This window comes from Lotus japonicus, chromosome 1 (genome assembly GCF_012489685.1).
Source record: "Lotus japonicus ecotype B-129 chromosome 1, LjGifu_v1.2".
Classification (NCBI taxonomy): domain Eukaryota; kingdom Viridiplantae; phylum Streptophyta; class Magnoliopsida; order Fabales; family Fabaceae; genus Lotus; species Lotus japonicus.
The window spans coordinates 66,938,587-66,958,710 of NC_080041.1; the positions used below are offsets into that span (position 1 = coordinate 66,938,587).

At 37.2% G+C, this 20,124-nt stretch overlaps 3 protein-coding genes across 4 annotated transcripts; 2 read left to right on the top strand and 1 right to left on the bottom strand.

Annotated features, from left to right (window-relative positions):
* The first annotated feature begins 1,940 nt into the window (after nt 1–1,940).
* On the top strand, nt 1,941–4,995 carry LOC130740683 (WAT1-related protein At5g40230-like). 2 transcript variants are annotated; one of them, XM_057593361.1, is made up of 6 exons: nt 1,941–2,280; nt 2,379–2,492; nt 3,711–3,945; nt 4,037–4,195; nt 4,291–4,442; nt 4,529–4,995. In XM_057593361.1, exons 1-6 carry the CDS (start codon nt 2,042–2,044, stop codon nt 4,665–4,667), a joined length of 1,038 nt encoding a protein of 345 aa, XP_057449344.1. In that variant the 5' UTR covers nt 1,941–2,041; the 3' UTR covers nt 4,668–4,995. The 2 variants fall into 2 exon arrangements, with proteins under 2 accessions (XP_057449344.1, XP_057449352.1); XM_057593369.1 differs by having other exon boundaries at nt 2,148–2,280; nt 2,368–2,492.
* A 1,488-nt stretch (nt 4,996–6,483) lies between these two features.
* LOC130740674 (alcohol dehydrogenase 1-like) lies at nt 6,484–9,163 on the top strand. The gene is made up of 9 exons (XM_057593352.1): nt 6,484–6,655; nt 7,138–7,274; nt 7,368–7,414; nt 7,542–7,950; nt 8,045–8,120; nt 8,231–8,292; nt 8,412–8,507; nt 8,601–8,762; nt 8,855–9,163. Exons 1-9 carry the CDS (start codon nt 6,619–6,621, stop codon nt 8,969–8,971), a joined length of 1,143 nt encoding a protein of 380 aa, XP_057449335.1. The 5' UTR covers nt 6,484–6,618; the 3' UTR covers nt 8,972–9,163.
* Nucleotides 9,164–9,408: 245 nt separating this feature from the next.
* LOC130740665 (protein trichome berefringence-like 7) lies at nt 9,409–12,041 on the bottom strand. Its single transcript, XM_057593341.1, has 3 exons — nt 10,689–12,041; nt 10,221–10,379; nt 9,409–9,916 (listed from the first exon to the last, which is right to left on the bottom strand). The coding sequence occupies exons 1-3, from the start codon at nt 11,582–11,584 to the stop codon at nt 9,625–9,627; spliced, it is 1,347 nt and encodes a 448-aa protein (XP_057449324.1). The 5' UTR covers nt 11,585–12,041; the 3' UTR covers nt 9,409–9,624.
* Nucleotides 12,042–20,124: the final 8,083 nt, after the last annotated feature.

Below are 20,124 nucleotides of genomic sequence, written 5' to 3' on the forward strand. Positions count from 1 at the left end.
TTGTATTGTAATTTTAAGTTTTTTGTAATTTTACTTGTTTTAATAATGACTATCCCTATATCTCGTCTTTATTACTTGTAAGAAAAAATTAATTAAGAATATAAAATTAAAAAATAAAATTCAAATAAATTATTAAACTAGAAAGAAAAAAAGTTAACTCTTAATTATTTTAATTTAATTTCAATCGATAATTGTTATTAATATATAATCACAAAACAAAAACATAAAAGAAAATAAGAATATAAAATAAAAGTGGTGGGGTAGGGTGTTGAATTTATTAAACAAGACAATTGTAGTGAGTAAAAGTTGAATGTGTGTTGAATTGAATTATTAGATGGAGGAGAAAGAAGATGATGTAGAGTGTAAAAAGTGAAAAACGAGGGTGTTGAAAAACAAAACCATTGTACAAAGTCCAATGGCTCGTTTGGTACACTGTATTAGGCATGATAGTATAAGCTTATACAATATATTATGGACTTATCCATTGTTTGGTGGTCAGTGGTCACATTGTATTGTATAAACTTATACATCAATCTCCTCTTATACACCAAAATGATGGATCATTTAATTCATCCTATAAATGATGGATAAGACATGATTAGAGTGCAATGTATAAGCTACTTGAATATATTTAATCACCCTCCACCACCACCGCCTCCACCACTACCACCACCACCATCACTACCGCCACAACCGTCGCCGCCACCACCACCACCACCGCTGCTGCCACCACAACCACCCTCCACCACCACCACCCTCCACCTCCACCACTACCACCACCACTGCCGCCACCACCACCATCGTCGCCACCACCACGCTCTACCTCCACCACACCGCCTCCACCACTACCGCCGCCGCCACCACCATCATCACCATTGTCGCCGCCACCACAACCACCTTCCACAACCACTACCACCACCACTGCCTCCACTTCCATCACCGTCGCCACCACCACCACCACGCTCTAGTCATCGTTATCGCCACTACTACCACTACCACTGTCGCCACCACCACCCTCCCCCATCACCGCCACCACTACCGCCACCACCACCACCACTGTCGCCACCGCCACCATGCTCCACCACTGTCACCATCGTTGATACCTTCTTGCCACCACTACCGCCGGCCCGCCGCCCCCACCCTCCGGCACGACCGCCACCAAGACCACCTTCCACCACCACTGTCACCACCACTGGCGCCATCGCCACGACTACCACCACCGCCGCCGCCACCACCATCCACCACTACTGCCACCATCATCACCTTACACCACGATTGTCGCCACCAAATTATACAGTGTATGATCAAACGCTGTATAGTATTAAAAATTTATTAGGCCTAATACAATCAGGACTTATACTATCAGACCTTATACTATACAACGTACCAAACGGACCCTAAGAGATAAAAGAGGTGTTGAAAAATAAAACCATTAAACCAAACATGCACCACAACCACAGTTAGATCACGACAACAATCTAAAAAAAAAAAATCCTGAAAAAAGTTCTAAAATTATTTTTTAAATGAAGCAAAAGTGTTTTTACTCCCTCCGTTCCAGAAAATTTGTTGTTTTACACCATTTTTCAATATCCCAAAATGTTTGTTGTTTTAGAAAATTAATGCATTTTTTGCTAATTTTTTCCACCTACACCCTCATTTAATATATTTTCTCTCACTTATCACATTTCATATTGACCAACTACAACTCTTCTCTATTAATTACATTTTTCTCTATCTAAGTATACTTTAATAGTTGCACATCATACTAGTAAAATTAAATAAGGGCAATCTAGTCAAATTATACTATCAATAATTGTTTTCTTACTCTTTATGCAACAACCTTAAAGTACAAACTTACTGGAACGGAGGGAGTAACACTTAGCAATGATGAAGGCGGCGGCCGTACTATTAAAATATCAATGCATCGACCAATCATAAAGTGTTCGGGAAAACACAACAACAGGAGTCAAGTGTAGACGTAAGCTGTGAGGTGAACTCAGAACTGAAGGTGTCTGTCTGTGTGTTTCAGAATCAATCAGAAATGGGGAAGGTGAGAGCTGCGTTTGTGGGAATGATCATGGCAGAGTGTGCTCAAGTTGGTTTAATCATATTGAGCAAACAAGTCATGGCACAAGGCATGACCAATTTCATCTTCATCTTCTACTCCAACACAATCGCTTCCCTCATTCTTCTTCCCACTTCATTCTTAGTCCACAGATTTCAACGCCCTCCTATCACTTTCTCCATCCTTTGCCAATTCTTCTTGCTTGGATTACTCGGGCAAGTTCACTTAATCCTACCCCTTTATTGATTATGCATAAATTGTGAGTTCTATTCTAATAACATGGTTTTTTTTTTCATTTTTAGTTTGTTTTCAGATTTTTGGCTCAGGCTTTTGGGTATGCTGGGATTAACTACAGCTCACCGACGCTTGGTACTGCCATGCTCAACCTTATTCCTGGTTTTACCTTCATACTTGCAGTTGCTTTCAGGTTCAGTGACTTTGAATTATTTGAGAATTTTCTGTTCTTTCAGACAAATTTATTTGAGCACTTTGGCTAGTTGTCATTATTCTATTTGGGTGAATAAAGAGGAAATTTTGAGCTTATTGAACATTCTAGTTTTGGTAACACTTGTGTTTTCTGGTTGAATGAGAATTTATAAATATAAATAATGTGTTTTCTGTGAATAATATATCATGACTGTGCCTTGTGATGGATTTTCTTCAATTCTGTTATCACTAATTTTCCGCCTAATGAAGGATTGGTGCCATCAACTCCTATTTCATGGAGATTTTGAAGTAGCATTTTGTTGGAACTACCATGTCCTCACTTTAGGATGAAGTAAATGTTTCACATTGAATTACAAACTATCTTGAGTGACAGCTGTGCAGTACTTCTCTATCTCACTAGTATTTGGATACTTGTTAGTATCTCATTTTGAGACAAAAAAGTGAACAAAACTCTTCCATGGATTGAAAATCCGTTTAAATTACACTCAATTGTATCCAAACACACACGGAGGATAGAATTAACTTTTTAAGTCTTTTTCCTTCAGTTTTATTTCTTAGTTGTTGGATAGACTGCAAACCCATAAGTAATTTGCAAGGGTTAATTCAACTGGCATATAACCTGTCCAAGTCTCAATCATTTTCTTGGATTTGTCTCTTTTCTGGCTCCAAATGAAGTCAAATTAATTTATCAATTCTCAAGGGAATTGCTCTATTGAGCCTATTACAATGTAATTTGACCTAAAATTCTCTCATATATCAATTTGGTTTACCAACATGCATAAATAGTTGTCAATTACTGAAATAGTTATACTGCAGAATCATGTCGCTGAGATTTTTTGCACTCTTTATTTTCCCAAAATTCTTTCCAACTAAAGATTCACAATTAATCATATTTTGTCTTGAAAATGAAAAATGTTCCATTTTTGGAGTTTAGGCACCTGGTGCTAACACGAGTGCTTTGAGATTCTTGTTTTCAATAATCATATGTTCAGATCACATAATGATTTATTTGATCAGAAAACCTTCTGCAATTCTTTTAAGTAAAAGCAACTCCTCAGGGTTTTGAAAGTTTTGTATGTTTTGTGTCTTTTTTTCTAGACAAAAGGCTGACCAAATATGCACACTCATTGTAAAGCAAAAGATACATACTTGTTCTTTCAATCAAACCAGTCATTCACTGCTATACATATGCTTTCAGAATGGAACTATTGGATTGGAAAAGCTCTAGTACCCTTGCTAAATCACTGGGAACAATAGTATCAATTACTGGTGCATTTATTGCGACATTGTACAAAGGCCCTGCACTTCTGATGGGGCTATCACCTTCAAACTCATCTCAGCAGCCAGTTTCCTCTCAAGATTCTAATTGGATACTTGGAGGATTATTTCTCGCAGCTGATTGCGTAATGGCTTCAGGATTTTTAATTTTACAGGTAAAATTATCAAGTAGAAGTAGAGCTTCATGATTAATGCTTTCTACTTGCATGGTACACAATGGGTTGAATATAATTGGCTATATTTCAGGCTTCTATTCTTAAGAAATATCCAGCAGGGTTGATTACTGTATTCTTTTATACTTTCTTTGTGGCCATTCAATCTGGTGTGACCTGTTTGGTTGTGGAAAGAGACATCAGTGCTTGGAGCTTGGAACCAATGTTTAGGTTGCTTGCTGTTTTATACTCGGTAATCAAAATGTAAATTAATTTGATTAGCTTAGAACTAGTAACTACTGCTTATCTTGGCCTAGAAGTCTGAAACATCATCTGTAAACATTCCAGGGAGTCATGGGCTCTGCATTTCAAGTCGGTGTTACTACTTGGTGTTTACACCAGACAGGACCTGTTTTTGTTTCCATGTTCAAGCCCATAGGCATTGTCATATCGGTGGTTGTAGGTGTTGCCATCCTTGGAGATGCATTCTATCTTGGAAGGTAAGTTTGTGTCTCTCTTCTATATTGTGTTCAGTTGTACTGTTGAGTTTATTCAACGATCGCGAATTCATTGTCTTTCAATGCAGTCTGGTTGGTGCAACTGTGATTGTTCTTGGGTTTTATTCTGTACTGTGGGGGAAATCCAAAGATATTGAAGTGAAAAGCTTGGAATCAAGGGGGAAACAGACCCCTCTTTTGAAGGAAAACAGCAGTGAAGACATTTAAAGTACATTTAAAAGGATGCTTGCTACAATTCTGCCGCAAATATGCAGTTTCGATTGTTTCACTCAGAGTAAGGGAGTAAGCTCTGACTCTGAAGTATGTTACAAGAAAACTATCTGGTAAATCTTCTAAGAAATATTTTGATTCAATTGATCTGTATTTAGACATAAATTTTGATATATATGATATTCTGTATTCATGTAGCTCCTACCAATGGGGAAAAAGCACTGGTGTATTTGTTAAGAATAATGACTATTCATAAATACCACATGCAATCAATTAGATTGTTGGAAGAAAATATCAATAAATGCATAGCATTGATTCATGGAAATCTCAAGCTTAGTTTCAATCAAATAATCCATCACAAATTTTCTGCTCTGGAAATCTCAATTCCTACTATTGATTTTGAAGCCTAAACGTAGAGCTTCACATCACAAGCCAAGAAAAACCAGCAGATGATGTCATTGATTCTGCTGGTAATAAATAAAAAAAATGCAGAAAAAGAGCAATGGGCGATAAATGATGGATTACTCACCTCATGGCTTCAATGTAACATGAAGGAAGTACAATCTAATAGTATGACCTACGGAGGGGATACAACTTTTTCAATTTGGAATTCAAACTATGACCAGTTACTGCCCAACAACGAAGATAGTGAGACAGACCACTTTGAAAAACAACCTCGATGACTTATCAAAGGGAACCTTGTCCTTGGATGAATAAATCCAAAAAATCAAGGAAATTTGTGACAAACTAGCTGCAATTGAGAAACCTCTCTCAGATGTAGACAAAACTTTCCATATCTCAAAAGGTCTTGGAAGCAAATACAAGGAGTTTCAAAGTGAAAATGGATCCTCTTCAGCAGCATTACAGCCATTAAATTTTATAACCAACGGTTTATATTAGTAATAGAAATTGATTGATTAAAAATTGACTAATTTAATTAAGTGCACACTAGATAGATGGTGTAGACGGTAGAGTGTTAGAATATAATATAAAATCATTCATTTGACCATTACCCAATAGTTGAAACTTTTAAGATAATTGATTGTTTGACATGGTATCAAAGTCTTTATGACCAAGGTCTAGAGTTTAATTCTTGCAGCCTCAATTCTTCTTATAAATAAAGTTGAATTTAAGCACATGGTTTGTGTACTTGTCAATGTCAACGCTTCAAGCCTAAAAAACTCTTACATGAGGGAACGTGTTAAAATATAATATAAAATAATTCATTTAACCCTTAATAGCTTAATCTTTTTGAATATTTGTGTTTCAGTGTTTTACAAAGAATATGTATTCTTTCAAATCACGGTTTTATTTTTTTTAACAGAAATGACGGTTTTATTAAAACATCCTTATCCCCCCTTTTAATCATTAAATTAATGGGTTTGAAGTTAAATTCCACAAATTGAACAAGGATAAGTTGCCAAGACGCTATAGGAAAAGGAAAAACAAGGACAAAGGGAAAGAAGAACTAGACAAAGTTACAACTTGAGTAATTATTATGTTATTGCCACTTGATGGTGCCCCACAATTGTGATTAGGAAGTCCCTAAACAACCATAAAAAAAAAAAGGAAGTTCCTAAACAAGGAAAAGAAAAATCAGAGAAAACTAACTAGCCACTTGTGTAATACCATTTGATTAGGAATTTCCTAAACAAGGAAGGAAGGAAGAAACTAGAAACCAGCAATAGTTTTACAACGTGGCTGGCTATGTGTCCTAAACCTTAAGGCGCCGCTTGGAAATAAAACAAGAGCAGGGATAGCGGTATTCTTATTCTACACAGTACGTTTGTTTGTTTTAAAAATCCATTTTTCGGTGGTTTAGTTTCTCCTTCTATCTCTATAAATAACCTTCACGGACTCACAGTTTCTTCCACAAACAAATACCATTCATTACCAGCTCACTCATCAATTCATTCTCAGTTCATCTTAATTTCTGAAAGCTATAGCTATGTCGACCACAGCTGGTCAAGTCATCAAATGCAGAGGTCAGTGACACAATCATCATCCACTCTAATCTTTCCTTCTGTTCTGTTTTGATCTATCTATCTATCTGCTACCTGCTCTATTTCTAGTTTACTTATTTTACTTTATAGGAATTGATTTTTCAGGTTTACACTAAAACTAACTATGATCATCATTCATCAATATCTAATCTTCTAACTAATCTAATTTCTGGATCAGACATGTTCTTCACACTTTTTTATGGCCACTTAAACTCTTGATGGCTACTTAACTTCAAATGTTTAACAAAGTTTTGATCTATTTCGCTGATTTTTTATTCTATCCAGAAAATTTTTAAAACCCTTTCCCTCTTTTTAGATCCTTCTCTGTATAAATAGAAAATTATAAATTTTGTTGAGCACTGTTTCTTATTGTTGAATATTCGAGGGTATGGCTATAAATTCAGTGATAATGTGTTGCTAACTGTGTGTCTTGGTTGATTTGTTGGAACTTGGAAATGTACTAGCCGCGGTTTCATGGGAGGCAGGGAAGCCACTAGTGATTGAAGAAGTGGAGGTGGCGCCGCCGCAGGCCGGTGAAGTGCGTCTGAAGATACTCTACACCTCCCTTTGCCACACTGATGTTTACTTCTGGGAAGCTAAGGTAACAAACAATAAACTTGCATTACCCACTCTACATTCTATTTATATTTAGCTCAAGTTGTTTAATATGATCTTCATTTTCCCCTTGTTTCAGGGTCAGACTCCATTGTTTCCTCGGATATTTGGTCATGAAGCTGGAGGGTATGTTTCTCTTCTGAGTATAGCACACAATCACATATCATAAATCTATGCCTTTTTGATACATTTGTTTGAACATGAAATACTTTTGGTTAAACCTTACTAAAAATGTTGGCATGATGTTATTCAGCATTGTGGAGAGCGTAGGCGAAGGTGTGACTCATCTGAAACCAGGGGACCATGCTCTCCCAGTATTCACAGGAGAATGTGGTGAATGCCCACATTGCAAATCAGAGGAGAGCAACATGTGTGATCTTCTTAGGATCAACACTGATAGGGGTGTCATGATCAGTGACAACCAGAGTAGATTCTCCATAAAAGGAAAACCCATATACCATTTTGTTGGTACCTCAACATTCAGTGAATACACAGTTCTCCATGCTGGATGTGTTGCAAAGATCAACCCTGCTGCCCCACTTGACAAAGTTTGTATTCTCAGTTGTGGAATATGCACAGGTTTTGGTGCTACTGTCAATGTTGCAAAACCAAAACCTGGTTCTTCTGTTGCCATCTTTGGACTTGGAGCTGTTGGCCTTGCTGTATGTTACCTTGCCTTTTGCTTTTGTGTGTGCATGTGTTATACTTATACTTTTTATAGCAACTCATAGAGGCTAATATTGACAAAAAATTTAGGCTGCTGAAGGGGCAAGGGTTTCTGGTGCATCAAGAATCATTGGGGTTGATTTAGTTTCCAGCCGATTTGAAGGAGGTAAAATGTTTTCTTCTTCTTCCATACAAAATGCTTGAAGATTCAGCTCAACATAAATGAAGTGGATATTCAATTCTTGATTGTATTTCTGGTTTTATTCTTGTTGGCAGCCAAGAAGTTTGGAGTCAATGAGTTCGTGAACCCAAAAGATCACGACAAACCTGTACAAGAGGTTAATTCATTGAAAATTTCATATTATGTTATATTTACGTTGACTTAAAGCTATGCTTTTCCAACTTATACTTTCACATTCTGATGCTATGAATTAAAAATGTGAATGCTGGTGTGCAGGTAATTGCTGAAATGACCAATGGAGGTGTGGATCGTGCTGTTGAATGCACTGGCAGCATCCAGGCCATGATCTCTGCATTTGAATGTGTCCATGATGTATGCGAAAGCAGAACTCTTTTATTCTATGTTGCTGAAGAGTTCCTATAAACCAAGGCCTAATCTTGATTGATTTCTTCTTCTTTTTCACAGGGTTGGGGTGTTGCTGTACTTGTTGGAGTGCCAAACAAAGATGATGCATTCAAAACTCATCCTGTGAATTTCTTGAATGAGAGGACTCTTAAGGGCACCTTCTATGGCAACTACAAACCCCGCACTGATCTTCCTAATGTTGTAGAGATGTACATGAGAGGGGTAATTAAGCTTATAAAATGATTTTCCTAAAGTCATTCAAGTAGAACTAGTACAATTTTGTTGCTAAGCATCTTATGGTGATACTTTTGCAGGAACTTGAACTGGAGAAATTCATCACCCACACAGTTTCGTTCTCTGAGATTAACAAAGCTTTTGATTACATGCTGAAAGGAGAGTCCATCAGATGCATCATCCGCATGGGGGAGTAAAACCCAAAAACAATGATGTGTGAGTCCCTATTTGGGGACTGAGTTCTCTTTCTGGTTGTGAAAGAAAAAAGGCATATATAAATAATCCCTTATGAGGATTATGAAATTTGTGATGTTTGAATGTATAGAATGGCAGGGCCTTTGCTTCTGGGCTTGTCTAATACAGAATAAATAAAATGTGGCTTTTTTCAATTTGCTGCTGTTCTAGTTAATAATTTATTTTCATCATTCTAAAGTTAAAACGTTGTCTGAGGTTAATAATCTAAAGTTAAACGGAGAGCTTCGTTTTGACTATTTGTAAGGTTAATAATCTAAGAACTGGTGCTGTCTTTGATATTTAGGAGTCTAGGAGCTTGTGAGAAAGTTTGTAAATAGCATTTGAAGATATGTTTATAAGGGTGAAATCTTGATAGCTATATGCAACAAGAAGGGGAATATTTTAAGATGCAATTAGATTAAATGTATACTTCAATCATCCAAGGATTGGCACAGGAACATTACAGTTCTAGTATCTTTGTTTAGCATAAACATTGGTTCCACAGATGAACTCTCAAGTTAAAAGGGATCAGTGCTTATAATGTTTACAGTTGAATTTGAAAACAACATCAATTAATACAAAGACTAAATGTAGCTATATGTTACCAGCTTTGATGTTAATTTGCTCCATCTTTTGGTAGCAAATATGAGAAGAGAATTTCGTTCCACATATCAGGAACACCAGGTAGACACCAATGACTGCAATCTGGCACAGATGGCTTGTCACTCCATGTACCCACATGTCCATCACTCCTATATGCTCCCATGGGTGTAACATGCAGAACTGTCACAGGAACAGTCATTTTTTTCACAACTCTGTTGATCATGTCTGAAATTGGACTCTTGTCCCTGCCATTTGTTCTCTTCCAAGGCCTTCGGGCCACCTTGCAAGCGTGGCGGTTCTGTCCACTGCCACAAAGATAAGCATATTAATAGCATGTTTGACTAACTTCTCTTTCCACAAAATCAATTTTGAAATCTAAAAGCTATTCACATAAGTTTCTCACTAGAATTGATTCTTAATTGCAGAAAGATTTCTAAACATGCTATAAGCCTTAACTCTTATAGTTCACACTTTGCGCCTACCATTAAGTTTGATGGCCCTTGTGTTGCCAAGAGAATAGAGAAATAAACCCTTAATTTGGTTATGTTTAGTCATTGTCTCATCTATAAACTTGCAAAACAAATAGATAAAAATGGTGTTAAAACTTACCTCCAGTGAGATGATTCAAAGGTACGGAAGAATACTCTTGTCCTGTTTGTGTTAATTGTATTCTCTACCCAAGAGGCCCAGGTGAGTAAAGCTGTGTTGAAAGCAGAATTAATTGGCATTCCAAGCTTCAGTGAGTTACCAACCTGAAAGTACCAGCCCCTGGCTGAAGAGCATGTTAGTAGCAATAGTAGACATTCTTCAAGAAAAGTTTAGGCTAGTCATGTAGGGAAAACTAACACATATATTAGTTATACATGAATATCCAAACATTTTCACGTCTGGCTAACTCCGTGGATGTTTGGATACACGGTGCAAAATCAAGGTTAAGCCAAAATCATGGTGGACCGCCACAAAAACTAAGGAAAAATGCCTCTGTCCACCGTGATTTTGGTGGTTTTTCCTTGCATGCAAACATGGATGGACAGAGAGGTAAAAAAACATCTATATTTGGAGAATGAAGCAACTCACATGTCAAAAAGCTTAGTCCTTGACCACCAGTGACCTGAATTGAATATGAGAACATCTGAATCAATCCACTCATGGCTAATATCATCCATCTTATCCAATCTCAGTGTTGTCTTCACCCTTTGGGGTGAATGTCTAGGCACAGGACCAGGCTTCACCAGGAAAATTGATCGATAAAAATCAATTCTAACATCAAAAGTACTAAATCTCACACCTAAAAACCTAATCTGCTTTGTGATCTTATTGCCTTTGATTTCATACACACTCTTCTTATCCTCAACTCCTGTCATCAGCAAACAAATCAAGGACTCCCATTGCGTCCGGCTCAACGAATCGCCAACAAAAACCACCCTTTTCCCACGAAGTTGTTCAAGTATTCCACGGGCATCAAACCTTGGAATGTCACAATTCTTGGGTTTCCACCTCCATTTTGTGTAGCCTCTATCCTTACGCCCATTAGCAAAGCAATTAAAACCCCTTTCTGCAAAAGGGCAGTGAGAAGCATCATATAAAGGGTAGCCATCATCCCTTATCCAACTTCCATCAAACACGTTGCAGGCACCCACAGAAACATTGGATTTCAGAACCTCATAGCTCTGAACCAGTGTGTGAGAACTGTTGGGAATCTCAAAACTCTGAACCACAGTGGTAGGACTCGGAAATGCATATGAATATGCCCAGGAAAGGACCAAGATTAAGGATATCAATGACCCAGTTGTGACTACCCCATTGAAAGAAACTAAGATCCATGATGCATTGCATTTCTCCTTAACAATATTCTGAACAAAACCAAAAGCTCTTGAGAATAAAGTCCTAAACTTTGAAAATGAGACCCAAAAACTAAACAAACCCAGCATCTGCATAAATTGCACAACCCACAAACTATCCCAAATATCCATTATAAATGTACACAAAAAGAAATCAGATTCTACATCTATGTTACCATACTATTACTAACATGAGCATGAAAGCTGAAAACTGAAAAAGCTAGTGAACAAAAACACAAACATCTTAGCTGCAACAAAATCAAAACATTCATAGAACAAATACATAGGACTAGGAAATGGCAACTTTGAAGACAGAGAAATGGAGATGCAAGTAAAATGGAAGATTGCAGGTTTATGAAGTGAAGTTTCTTGTGAAACTGGAGAATGCTTTATCAGGTTGGTGGTTGTCATTGAAGAATGAAAACGAAGGAAGGTTGTTGAGTAACATGAAAGAGTGGAAATGTAAGTGAGGGTAATTTCGGGCATTACAACATTTTCTGGTACAGGTTACGCTGTACAATGCCTTGGTTGGATTCGGAAAAAGAGAGACACGTAGAAGAGAATGCAATTGCACATGTAAATATGTCGGTGCTGCTGAGGAAACGAACCCAAGTTTTGGAAAGAAAATAAAAATATGAGTTTGTTTTGTAGGCCTTATTAGATGTTATAAATATCACATTTGCTAGAGATAGAACATAGATAGTTTTTATAAGAGTATTGCAAACCTCAACTCTTAAGTTAGTTTTTGTGGTTGAGTATATGTCTCCCTAATTCTAATATTAGACATGCTAGTATAAACATATACAATACATTATAGACTTATTCATTGTTTGATACTCACATTGTATTGTATAAACTTATACATCAATCTCCTCTTATACATTAAATATGATGAATTATTTAATCCACCATATAAATGATGAATACGAAATGATAAAAATGTGATGTATAAACTACTTGAATATATTTATTTATTGAGGAATGTTATGATACACCCACCATGTTTTAAGAAGGAGTAGCATAGCAGTTAACAACTTTTTTTTTGGACAAAAATACCCACTCCCTTATACCTATAAGTAATTTCTCTCACCCTTCTTTTATTTTCTATTTTTTTTCTCTTTCTCTTGATTCTCTTTCTTCAAGCCCCCTTCGTCTCTTACCTCTAGCAGCGCTGCAATGGTGATGGAAAACGACTCCATTACGAAAGATGCAACTGCGAACAAATCCACGGCGAATGATGCTTTCTGAATTTCTGGAAAGAGAAAAGGAGAAGAAGAAAAAGTCAAATTACAAAAATAGTCACACTTTTAGTGTTTTAAGAAAAAGATTATACATGATGTTTCATTGCTAAACCCAATAAATATACTAGGACCCAGGACACACTCAAGTACTAACAATTTACTATACTAAAATATGTTCTTGTTTATAATCATTAAAATTCGCACAAGCAATGTGAAGTTGGCACCCACAGCAAAATTGAGTTAATAACCTAGAACGAAAGAATTGAAACACAAAACAAATATGGTTAAATATAAACCAAGTAGGCAAGTAGCGGATTTTTACGCTAGTGGTATAGTTTATATGAATATGCACTGACAGTGTAAAATAGTTTTACACAGACATCCAATTGAATTTCGCCAAATCAGAAAATATCTTATTCTTTTAATTAAAATTAAAGTCAAATGTAATTATCTCTCCTATGTGGCATGCTTTGATTGGATGACTGTGTAAAACTATTTTACACTGTCAGTGCATATCTATTAAACTCATAGTTTATTTTGGAAATTATAACTTTGTGTACTTTTTTTTTATTTACCAAACTAGTATAAATCGCAACTGTCAGGGGTGATTCTATTTTTTTTTACTTTTTTAAAGAATCCCCAATGCTATTGACGTTTTTTTTTTTTTTTTTTTTCGTTTTTTAAATAAATCGCCAACCATATTGGCGTTTTTTTTCTTCTTAAAATCGCCAACACAGTTGGCTTTTTCTACTTTTTGTTTTTTTAATTTTTTTTAAAATAGTAATTAAAATGGTATGTAATCAAATGATACTCACACGTAATTTTGTGTCATTACTCACTTTTGCAACACTTTGATCAAAAATATTTGAACCGATATTTAAAGATAAACATATGCATTACATAATTTAATTCAAGAGAAAATTATTTTTTATTGTGGAGTCGAGCAGCAATGGATTTTTTTCCGCACACGTTGGGGTCGTTTCCTCATTTATATTATCCTCTTCTTCACTAAAATCAGACACATTATCCCTAATTAAAGTATTATCAGAAACACCTGAACCACCAATGAAATTATTTGACATCTGCAAATTTTAAAAGACCATATGAATATTTTTATAAATATAAATGAGAATTAGAGTAAAGCTAAGACAACTATGTATAAACAAAAGTCACAATTTTACCTTGGAAATTCAAGAAACAACTCAAGAAATCTTCTAGTAAACAGAAGGAGCTCAAGTGTTTAATCCAAACATTTGTATGTATTTGTTGTGTAACAATATGCTTATGAAGGTGCATATTTATAGGGTCTTAATATATTAAAAAAATATAAAATAAAAAGCCAACAAGATTGGCGATTTGAAAAATATCGGTGGAAAAAACAAAAGGTAGAAAACGCCAACTGGGTTGGCGATTTTAAGAAAAAAATAAATAAAAAGAAAAATAAGAAAACGCTAACTGTGTTGGCGATTTTAAGAAAAAAAATAAGAAAACGCCAACTGTGTTGGCGATTTTAGGTTGGCGATTTATTTAAAAAACAAAAACGCCAATAGCATTGGCGATTCTTTAAAAAAGTAAAAAAAAAAAGAAAAAAAGAATCGCCACTGACAGTGGCGATTTATACTAGTTTGGTAAATAAATAAAAAAAGTACCCAAAACTGTAATTTTCAAAATAAACTATAACACTTATGTACAAAAGCCGGAAGTAGCTCATCAACAAACTCTATGAAAAGGTATGAAGTTATCACTTCCTAGCTAGAAACATATTGATAACTAAATGATAGCTTTAAATTAGTTGAGATATAGAGGGCTGCGAAAAATCAAAGAAACTAATTATACCAACATGTTTGGGGATTTGAAATCCCAAGGACAGTAAGAGGCTTCATTGAGATAATTAATCCATTTTCCTGCAACTAAACCAATCATACACCATTCAGTACATAATTCACTAGTGTGATAAAACAACATTTCATCACTTAATAAACTTCCATGGCTAAGCTTGCATTTTCGTACACATGCTACCAAACCAATTTATAAATTGATGAATATTAACTCGATTTTCTGAAGTTTATTAACAAAATAGAGAAACTCATGGAAAAATTCTTTTCATACCAACATCAATAGAGTGTGAGGCTTAAGGCTTACCAACAAGGTTGTCAATCTCTAGAGATTACCTAATCTCGTGGAGGGAAGCTAATCTCGTAACGTAATATAGTAACATAATCTCGTAAGAGATTACCTCATGCAAAAATAATACTTTTAAAACCATAAAAATGACGAAGTCACACTAATAGTACTAAAAATTATTCAAATCATTCAACAACGACAATTAAAATCATGCATAAAATGATCAAATATTCAAATCTAAGGTACGTAAGTCATAACAAATTAACAAAATTAAACATCAATACAAATAATGATAAATGTAAGACAAGAACAAATAGATCACTAGAAGTTATGTGAGTGGAAGGAACAGTGACTGTGAATGCAAGAATGAGGATTGATTTTGTTAAAAACTTTAAATTGGTAGGTTAAATGTATGAAATGCTTCTGTACTACTCATTTTTTGATATTTCAGACCAAATAAGCTAATCTCGTAATCTCGTTGTAATCTCGCGATATTACAAGAGATTGAGAGATATCTCTAGAGATTACCTGAGATATGAAAAAATAGTTATTACCCCATGCTGATCTCGTTTTTTGTACCTGGACTGGGCGAGTCCCCAGGGTCCCTCGCCCAGGAGACCCGACCTTGGGCGTGGGACGCGTCATGTGTAACACCCCGTTTTCGGTGGCGTCACTTTAGTAACCAACAAGAAACTTAAAGCGGGAAACGTGAATTATTTTTTTTTGATAATAGAATCAAAGACTGAAAGAAATAAACTCCCAACAAAAGATAACAAAACTAGTATATAACATAAATACAGCCCCCGCTGTAAGTAGCAACCTCGTCACGAGTAACCTCCAGTGACGGAAAGTAGAAAAGTGTAACGCCCGTAGGCAAAATGTACAATCCCAAAAAGGATAGGTCAAGTGTCAGCAACACAAGCCCTCAAAAATAAGAATAAGTCAGAGCAAGGACACTAACACCCAACCTTAGTAGACTCTAAACACCCATCCTTAAACTTCCATCGTCGACCCTCATCTGGTCATGCATTCAGCCTGGGTCCACGTCGAAGGCTCAGTAGTAGTCATGTCGCTCCGGGTCTTCCCCGAACGACGAAGAATCACGAAAGAATCCATCAACGGCATCTGACAAAAAGGGCATACATAGCCCCCCAAACACAGGTAGCGCGCGCAAGGGTCAACTTACGGAATATAGTATAGAGAATACAAGACAACAGGTAAAGTATAAGGGGTATATATATGTTGTATATATACATGTAAGTTTTGCATTGTCTACCCTAGGGTTTAAACATAGCATGTTATCAAATCTCTAGTACAATTCAATCATCAAAGCACATAACGATATTTATCAACATCTACTCATCAAAACACATAACGATGTTTATCAACATCAACTCCTCTAAACACATAACGATGTTTATCAACATCAACTCATCCAAATCCCAACGAATATAATTAGAGTGCATGATATGTCAATGCAACGTAAATCTCGACAATTCCAGAAAGAGTAGGCTGGGCACGATCGAGTCGGTCCTAACACTGGCATTTGTGTCGACCATAACCCTCGAGTGTCACTTACAACCTTGACATAGCCGGATCAGTCCTAACCCTGCGGGTCGACTTTTCCCTCCGCTATGCCCGACAATCAACAGGTCGATCCTAACCTCACGGTCGATCATATCCCCCGTCGATGTCCGAATTACCCGAAGGTATAAACTGTACCCGAAGGCATAAACTGTACCCGAAGGCATAACTGTACCCGAAGGCATAAACTGTACCCGAAGGCATAAACTGTACCCGAAGGCATAACTGTACCCGAAGGCATAAACTGTACCTGAAGGCATAAACTGTACCCGAAGGCATAAACTGTATCTCATGATGATCTCCAAATCATCCGACTCATCTCTATCCGATGGTCAACACTGCTCAACGAGCAAAGAGCATCAACATGCTCGGAAAGTACCCGTTTCCCGGCTTATCTCTCAGATAGCCCAACAACACAACTGCTCCCAGAGCACAAGAGTATCAACATACTCAAAACCTCTCAATATCTCAACACTTGGATCAGACAACACTTCTCGTTTTCCAAAACTAAGATTCGACTCCTAAGCTTCCTTCGAGATTATTATCATTACTTAAAGATTTAGAGGTTGTTTAAGGTCTTATGAGTTTTCTTCACAAAATAATATCCTTTTAGCCTTATCGCAATTCTTATAAGTTCTCGGGATCTCCAAATCCCCAAATGACTCCAGAGAATGTCTCGATCCATAAAACACCATAACAAGGCCCGAATCTCATTCGTCCTATCAAACTTTCTCAAAACTCTCAAAATAAAATCGGCATGACCTGCCCGCTATTCTCACTACACAGAATCTCAGAATTTATTGCAAAAGCATAATTAACTCAACACTTAGCATATAAAGCATGCACCACACATCCTAAATTACCCACTTAGCACTTAGCATGAAATTCAATCTCAAAAGCATTCAGTAGATGAATCATCTACATTGTCAGCCGAAGCCTCAGAAAACATTTTACCAGTCAAACACAAACAAGTGCATAAACAATAAATCAAGTCGAATTCATCGACACCTAAAGCATTAGCTAGCAAGGTAAGTTGCCCTTACCTTTAATTATTCCAGCGTTCTCCTCAAACGTTCCTTCACAATGAGCTCCTTGATCTTCAGGAAATTCTTCAAAAGAACCTTTAGAGTAAAACCACAGAATTCCATCAAAGACTATCAGAAACTCAGTAATCAATACTCACTAAGGTTACACGAAGTAGTATATACTCCGAGGTACGATAATCTAGAGCGAAAGGACAAGTTTTCAGAAAATAAAATTTTCCTCCTCCCCCCTATAGGGCTCGACCACTTTAGGTAATTGTAGGACTCGATTTTTCTTCGATCAAACTTGGTTCCTATGCTTTCATTAGCCGTAACTAAGGGTATTCTGAACTCGGAAAAATTATCGGATCAAAAACTGTCGCAGGGGTATTTTGGTCATGATTTTTAACTTAGAATTTCAAAACTGAAATCCCAAAAAGCAAATTTGACAGGGACGTTACTAACGACGTTTATGACAACTAATCCTACTAGCACTAAGCTAAGGCGATAGTTTTCAGCCTAAAGGTTGAAGCTTTGCTCCAAAAATGGGTATTTAAGGCTAAAATTGATTCTGGCGGAAATCCGGCGGCATAACGGAAAATCTAATCCGGCAGAAGTGATCTTGGGCATGTAAGGAAGATGTTTAGAATCAGAAATGAAATATTCAGGATAGTTTTGCAAAAACCTCAAAACTATCAGCTCAGAAAAGTCTACAGAAAAGCTATGGAAAAAGCGACCAGAGGTAAGAATTAGCGACTATACCTCGAAACCTTGAAGTAGCAACTGATTAATCGACGATCAAGCAAGAAATGAAGAAAAGCTCTTCTTCCTCTTCCTTCAATGGAGCTCGCGGCCTTGGAGAGAAAATGGAGGAGTTTTTGTAATTTTTCTCACCTTTCTTGCTATATATAGAGGTTGGCAAAACGCGGTAAAATGAAAGTTTCGCGAATCTGATTTTTCCGGCGTCATTCTCCGTGAATTCTAAGATAGGTTTTGGCGAAAGAATTCCAAAACTAAAATGAGGTCTCCTTGTATTTTTGGCAACTAATGCAAAGTCGGTGTAAAACTATTTTACCCGATAAGTTGCTTTTTGCATCGGATGTCGGAATTGAAAACTTCCTTCTGAAGAAAGATTGAAATCATCAAGAGAAATGGGTGCACGCGTTTAGAATCTTCATTTGAAGCTCTGAATAGAAAAAGTCTTCATTGTCGGGTGATTCTAGGGTTTTGAAATACCAGGGATTCGGTTTCGGCAAACTTCCGATGATTGGAATCGGACGTTCGTAGATCCTAGAGTTTCGCCTCGAAACGATTGTCATACCATGAATAAGAGAAGTTCTAACATTTCTCTGAAGATTTTTGGAATTAACTTCCATCATGCCTATAAGTGAAAACTAGCTATATACTAGGGTTTCTGACCTAGGTTTAAGCGTATAACGATCGGGCTATAACTTAAATCGACTTCGATACAATCCTTTGACTTTTCCTGAACTTTCTCCTTCATAAATTTATTTCATTTGGTAAACTCTAGTTCAGGTTTCCCTTCACGATACATCAACCCTAATCGTGAATAGGATTCTATTTAGTTGGCATAAGTTTAAAAACTTGGGCCTTACATCATGACCTTGGGCCTCCCTTCCCGAGGCCCAACTGACCCATTTGGATAGGATAGAGGCGCCAAGGCCCAACTCCACCTCTATAAATAGGGGGAATACCAATTGTAAGGGACTCTTAGCTCATTTGAGAAATAATAGCATTGAAATTCAGTTATATCTTCTCTCTCTAAGCATTCACATCACTTTCCTCACACTTTGGGTACTACCTTCCCTCTCTATGTTCTAGCACGAAACATTTGGTGCCGTCTGTGGGGATCGGCAGATTTCTATTCCCAGACTATGTGGATCGTGATTCGAAAGGTTTTTCGCAGAATTTTCGTTTTCATTAGCGAAGTTTGATGAAGACGCCTCGCCAACGACGTGGCAACGACGTCTCTTCCCCGCGCACCGCAAGGAACGATAGAAATCGCTGTGCAGAAGCACGTCGAGCACTAAGTGGCGATTTGAAGATGCAAAATGAGTGTTTACAAGAGCAGTTGAGGTACTACCACCTCCGACAGTGGAATCAAGAGGAGGAGGAAGCTGCGTCTACGGCCGGAACCAAGCCTTTCTCGGCGGCAGTACGAGAGGTAACTGTACCGGACGGTATGACGAACCTCGTGTTGGAGGCGTACGACGGACAAACCAGTCCAAAGGATCATCTGTCTCTTTTTGATGCGAAGATGGCGAAGTACGCGGTTTCCGACGCTGTGAAATGCAAGATGCTTCCATCAACGTTTCGAGGAGCGGCAAAGGAATGGTTCACGAATTTGCCTCCAGGATCCATAGCTAGGTTATGCAATTTCTCATAAAAATTCCTTGACCATTTCTCTGCGAGGACGATCGAGGATCTGTTTGATATTCGGCAGGAGGAACGTGAAACCTTGAAACAATATGTGAAACGATACAGTGCCATATCCGCGAGGTTCGAGGAATTGCAGCCACGCGTGTGCGTGTGTGTGTGCGCTTTCAAAGGCGGTCTATCCTAGGGAGAATTTTATTGCGAGCTAAGTAGGGAGCTGGCATGCTGAATGGTGGAAGTCTGCGCCCGAGCGCAGGACTACATCTTCAAGGAGGAAATTGAAGCGCACAAGAGGAAGGGCGAG